Raw genomic sequence first — 6,825 nt, 5'->3', positions numbered from 1 at the left:
TTTGCAACTTTTTTTATGTCACAAAAGTGGTGTTAAGCTGTTAATCATTCATGTTTTTTAAATGTAGAAGATATTTGACAATTTTTTTTCATTAGTTAACTATAACATTTTTTATAGACCTCAATGTGAAAAATGTAGTGGGGAAAAAGTTTTTGGAATGGAGAAAGCAAAACAAAATGGGGCAGTATGTTGGACTTTTGTTCAAAACATTTCTAGTCCAAAAACGAAAGAATTTTCCTTATTGTATTCTACATTTAAATAAAAGGTGTAAAGAAAAGAAAAATGCTTTGCAAAGGATACTAGATGGCTTAGAGGTTTCTTTCATGTTGTATAGCATCATTTCTTTTAGAAAACTGAGCCCATCTCATTATAATAATGATCTTGAGAAATGGTTTTAGTCCCATGCTGTTGTTTATGTTTGGTGTGCTGGTTACATTTTATAATGCTTTTTAAATGTCTTCTGAATTTAATTCCAATAAATGCATATAAAATAGGATTGAGGCAACAATGAGAAAATGCTATTTTCTCAGTAATATATTTTGCATACTCAAGGTTTTTTGTCAGCTCACAGCTCATTAAAATTTGTTGATGGTGAAATGACTGTAATAAAATGACGATATTGTAAGGGGCCCAACTGACCAAATATAATGCAACAATAACAAGAATTAAAATAGTGTGTAGGAAAGGCAGATCCAGCACTCAAATGATAAAAAATTCAATTTTATTAGGTCATGTTAAAAGGGATAAAACAACAATCCCGGGACCACGCTTACGCGTTTCAGACCGCTAGGGTCCTTAATCATAGCTTGCTCTAAGCAGATAAAATTCACAAATATATAGTCAAGAAAATCTACCATGTGATTAGTTTGGGCTGGGTTTAAACATTTTAACCCTGTCCAGTCAGTACCAAAACTTATGTCGTAGTTTTCTCTTGGTGTTTGAAATCACAGAATTATACTATGGGAGTAGTGTAAATTCTCACAAATAGCGCATGAATAAATGACTGTCACAAAAGAAGGAAAAAATACATACATTAAGCGAGTGTATATACATCTCTTAGTTACATTTCCTTGACAAAAGCCTGGTATATTAGTGGACTAATTAATTAGGTATCAGGTGTGCATTGACGTCAAACATGATTGTAGGGTGTTTTACTTGTAAGCGGTTACAAAAATGTAGATATATGTTCGTAAATGACAAACTATTGCCATAATGTTTTGCTGTTAAAAATAAAAAAAACATCAAACATCAAGAACAATTAACAATCATTATTAGTATGGAGTTAACTTAATAAAAAATGTTATTCTGAAATGAATAAACCTCCTAGTTTTTCAAAAGCAAAGAAACAAAATTAACGCACCTCCATTATATCTCGATCATTATTTACAGTAATAGGTGCATGATATCTGCTGAATAAATGAGTATAATACAAATAGAAGAAATGTTAGTATGAAAATGGAATAACTACCGCAAACAGTGGAATTAACCAAGGTGTCGTATATGTGTGTATATGTCTTATTTGTGCGAACTCCGTGGTGCTGAATGAACAGCTCCAATTATTCTATTTAAATGTATTTATAAAAGTACTGTTTTTGAAATGAAAGATAAGAGATGGATTTTATTTTAATGAATATGTATAGACATCCTCTTATATGATTTGCTTAAAATGTGATGTAATTAAGAAATGTAGAAATGGCTTTTCTAAATAATAAACAATCATTTTAACTGTGTCAAGGGTGCATTATTACGGTTACAACAGAAGTATGTCATGCAACAGTAACAATTTACAGATATTAGTTACAAATTTGTTACGCTTGACTCTCATTATGTCTTCTTCCAGTTTATATATGTTTTCCTTAATTTTGTTATTTAGATCGTCATAATTGCTAAGATGGTTCAGTTTAATTAAACTGTTACGAATTTCCTTTATGGTGGATTCAACATCATTCAATTTGTCTTTCTCATGTTTTATAATAAGATTCATGAGTTTAAGTGAAGCGTCACTGAGAATATCATCCCAATCTGTAGTGAATTGAGAATTGTAAATAGTTGTAGGGGATTTATGGATACGCAAACCTCTTGGGACCATCTTCTTGTCCACGTACGATTGCAATGTTATACTGTCCCACCATATTTTAATTTGTTGGCTGAGGTTTCTTTCCAAATCATGCATTAATTTTGTTAGATTGTAATCAACATCATTAGTCAGCACATGTTTGTCAGAGAAAAGGGTGGCAGCCCGATTAAGTCTTTCTTGACTATTGATATCAATTAATTCAAAAGCTCTCAAGCTTGTGGATATCGGAATATTCGTTTCCATTGTGTAATGTAAAAAAAACAAGTCTATGTAGACTGTCGGATGTAAAAAACTTAGTCCGATTTGACCATATAGTAATAGATGATACAGCTGGGATTACAATTGGTTTTAGCTTACAGCATTGGTTAATCGTTTTTTTCAAAATATGAGAAAAAAAATCCTAGATTAGGATTGTGGTATGGGGAGCATTAAAACTTAGGTAATGACGACCAACAAAGTGAAATGGACTCAATACTTCATTCTAGTTAAACTATATTATGTTGAAAAATATCTATAAACTTTTTGAGATTACACGCTGTTTTTTCGTCTATTGTCAGCACCTCTGTTAATAAGCTCACAGGGGAGCTGTCCTTTCAGCACCACGGAGACAGCAGTGACAGGCAATTCAAAGACATGTATATTACTCGAACTAATTGCTCTAAAAATAATAAATTAATATGTTTAAATCAATTTAATTTCAGATCATAAACATGTCTCAGCATTTAGAATACATCTGATTAGTGTTCTGTTCAACAATACTAAATAATTGTTATATATGCATTTCCATTGATCGAAATATGAGAAAAATCTCTGTTCCTTGGTACACTAATTTATATTATATTGATCACTAATGGCTGTAAATTGCATTATATTGATCACTAATATCTGTAAATTGTTACTGTTGCATGACATACTTCTGTTGTAACCGTAATAATGCACCCTTGACACAGTTAAAATGATTGTTTATTATTTAGAAAAGCCATTTCTACATTTCTTAATTACATCACATTTTAAGCAAATCATATAAGAGGATGTCTATACATATTCATTAAAATAAAATCCATCTCTTATCTTTCATTTCAAAAACAGTACTTTTATAAATACATTTAAATAGAATAATTGGAGCTGTTCATTCAGCACCACGGAGTTCGCACAAATAAGACATATACACACATATACGACACCTTGGTTAATTCCACTGTTTGCGGTAGTTATTCCATTTTCATACTAACATTTCTTCTATTTGTATTATACTCATTTATTCAGCAGATATCATGCACCTATTACTGTAAATAATGATCGAGATATAATGGAGGTGCGTTAATTTTGTTTCTTTGCTTTTGAAAAACTAGGAGGTTTATTCATTTCAGAATAACATTTTTTATTAAGTTAACTCCATACTAATAATGATTGTTAATTGTTCTTGATGTTTGATGTTTTTTTATTTTTAACAGCAAAACATTATGGCAATAGTTTGTCATTTACGAACATATATCTAAATTTTTGTAACCGCTTACAAGTAAAACACCCTACAATCATGTTTGACGTCAATGCACACCTGATACCTAATTAATTAGTCCACTAATATACCAGGCTTTTGTCAAGGAAATGTAACTAAGAGATGTATATACACTCGCTTAATGTATGTATTTTTTCCTTCTTTTGTGACAGTCATTTATTCATGCGCTATTTGTGAGAATTTACACTACTCCCATAGTATAATTCTGTGATTTCAAACACCAAGAGAAAACTACGACATAAGTTTTGGTACTGACTGGACAGGGTTAAAATGTTCAAACCCAGCCCAAACTAATCACATGGTAGATTTTCTTGACTATATATTTGTGAATTTTATCTGCTTAGAGCAAGCTATGATTAAGGACCCTAGCGGTCTGAAACGCGTAAGCGTGGTCCCGGGATTGTTGTTTTATCCCTTTTAACATGACCTAATAAAATTGAATTTTTTATCATTTGAGTGCTGGATCTGCCTTTCCTACACACTATTTTTGTTACTACAACCTGCTGTCGACACAGGACTAAGCTCAGGAGGATCTACGAGCACCCACAGCTTCTTGGATTTTTATGCCTATTTAGGTATCAATCAAGCTTTACACAAAACGCATTGGAAAAACGCAACTTGGTTATGAGGTGAGCAAAACTTATGGTATAATCTTTTTCACTAATAACAAGAATTAGTTTAACAGGCTTATGATTCATTTGTGATCGAGAATTGTTCAGTGTCCTGATTATTCTGAAATAGCAATATACAATGACACAAAAAGCAAATAAAAAAGAAACATTTTGTTGATAGTGACTAATTAACACTGGGTATATTTGGTTATATTCACATTTGGCAAAATCTGTCGATGATGTCTGAACTTGGAATATCATAACAGGAATAGAAGCAAAAATACTAACTGACCAGGAAAGCACAGTTATAAGCATTCCATTCAAATGTCTTTTGGTTTTCAGAACTGATAATGGATCCACTACTGCAACATAACGATAATATGTGAGGCATGTCAAGAAAATAATTCCACTGTAGAATCCCAGAGAAAAAAGAACATTAAACACTTTGCAAGCCACATGTCCAAAAACCCATCCTTGTCTGTGGTATACAACAAAAAATGGTAGACAGGCAGTTAAAATAAGGTCTGCAATTGATAAATTCAATATGAAAACATTTGTAAGAGACACCATGTGTTCATGTGTGATAAGGATCCATATGACAAGGAAATTTCCAGTGATTCCAAATATAAAAACAAGAGAATTTAAAATCGTTGTAAACAGAGCAACAAATGCATATACATCCTCTTTGTTACAAGGTGATATGTATCCAGTATTATACTCTGGCATGGTGGATTCCGAACTATAAGTTGTTTCTTCCATTATATCTTCTTTGTCTTGGTGTCCTAATAAAAAATAGAAATATTTTCTACAATATTCAACATTATACTGCATATTTTTAGTATACTGTATCCATTCTTACCTTAGCAAAGCTGTAGAGGGAAGGCTAGAAAATATTAAAACAAGTGTTCCTTGCAATATAAGTTCAAAAACTTCCTGTTTCAAGACTCGGCTCCTTAGTTTTTGTTCCATTTTTTTAAATATGAAATTTACAGGAATGGTAATAGAGAGTTCCATATTTAGATTATGCATCTAAAAGAATCTGTGGGAACAATATTTGCAGACGATTGTGCTTAATTTAATCTGTTGGGGACCATGCAAGATACATGGACATCCAGGTGCGCGACAAGTTATGCTGGTGCCCAATGTGGTGGATTCAGAATGCACCCCATCACCCTCGGTCCCTGAAGTTCAGCATGAAAGTTGTTGGATGGATTAATCATTTAATCGTCCCATTACACCTTTCCCCACCAATCCCAAGTGTTCTCATTTATACAGGGAAACACTGGATGATAAGATAAAGAATGTAAAGGCAGAAAAAAAAAATTGTTTATATTTTCTTTCCTCAATGGTGACCGCGTACTTTGCTAATCTCTCGTCCCACCTTTATACTTTTGCCATACTTAAAGGGAATGTGTCGTGAATTAAACTTTTTTTTTTTTTTAAGTAAGTTACTTATTTCTATTCGATTTTTTACGTTTTTTGCTGTATTTTTCTTTCCTCCACATGGTGGAAAGTATTCATTATTCCCAGAATTACAGCAAGGTGAATAAGGCAAAGCAACCTGACTCACAGCTGCCATACATGTGGGAGGGAATCTCACCCCCCCTCCTACAAGCCGGGAAAAGGTGTCTTCAAATTTCTAAGCAGTGTCCGGCTTCCATTTTGGGTGTGATTGTTGAAATGCAGCTGGCAGAAGTTATAGGACACACCAAAAGGCTAAAGGTATGTTCGCACGCTTACTAAACAAAGGGAAAACAGCTCCTGATTTTCAGCAATTTTTAAATCAAACTCGCGTTTTTGGCAGCATTTTTTATGGCCGTTTTTTTAGCTGTTTTCCTATAGAGTCAATGAAAAACTGCTCCAAAAACGTCCCAAGAAGGGATATGAACTTCTATTGGGGGGGGGCCTTTTTACGTGCCATTTTTGTTCTGCTTTCGAATTTTCAGCCATTTTTCGGGACGTTTACGGCCCGAAAAACAGCTGAAAACACTGCGTCTGAACATTAGAATGATGAAAGTGAAGTGAATGACTTTTTATTTGACAGGTTCACACGGCGTGTATTTGATACTTTTTTTTTTTTGCACATTTTACATGCCTCTCCTGCTAAATGTCTTTATCCCTCCATCCTGCTGACAGTCACCTCCAGGATTACCACCCAATACTGCTGACAGTCTCCTCAAGCGTCCCCACCCAATCTTGCTGACAGTCTCCTCCAGGATCACCACCCAATACTGCTGATAGTCTCCTCCATCATCACCACCCAATCTTGCTGACAGTCTCCTCCACCATCATCATACAATCTTGCTAACAGTCTCCTATATCATCACCACCCAATCTTGCTGACAGTCTCCTCCAGCATCACCATACAATCTTGCTGACAGTCTCCTCCATCATCACCACCCAATCTTGCTGACAGTCTCCTCCAGCCTCACTATACAATCCTGCTGACAGTCTCCTCCAGCATCACCATATAATCCTGCTGACAATCTCCTCCAGCATCACCACCCAATACTGCTGACAGTCTCCTCCAGCATCACCATACAATCCTGCTGACAGTCTCCTCCAGCATCACTGTTAGCAAGATTGTATGGTGACGCTGGAGGAGACTGTCAGCAGTA

At 34.3% G+C, this 6,825-nt stretch overlaps 1 protein-coding gene across 1 annotated transcript; it reads right to left on the bottom strand.

Annotated features, from left to right (window-relative positions):
• Nucleotides 1-345: 345 nt before the first annotated feature.
• On the bottom strand, nt 346-4,966 carry LOC142652544 (chemokine XC receptor 1-like). The gene is made up of 2 exons (XM_075828193.1): nt 4,274-4,966; nt 346-669 (listed from the first exon to the last, which is right to left on the bottom strand). Exons 1-2 carry the CDS (start codon nt 4,964-4,966, stop codon nt 346-348), a joined length of 1,017 nt encoding a protein of 338 aa, XP_075684308.1.
• Nucleotides 4,967-6,825: the final 1,859 nt, after the last annotated feature.

Source organism: Rhinoderma darwinii, chromosome 5, assembly GCF_050947455.1.
Source record: "Rhinoderma darwinii isolate aRhiDar2 chromosome 5, aRhiDar2.hap1, whole genome shotgun sequence".
Lineage (NCBI taxonomy): Eukaryota > Metazoa > Chordata > Amphibia > Anura > Rhinodermatidae > Rhinoderma > Rhinoderma darwinii.
Note: the sequence above shows the minus strand (reverse complement) of the source record. Positions and strands in the feature narration are given on the sequence as shown.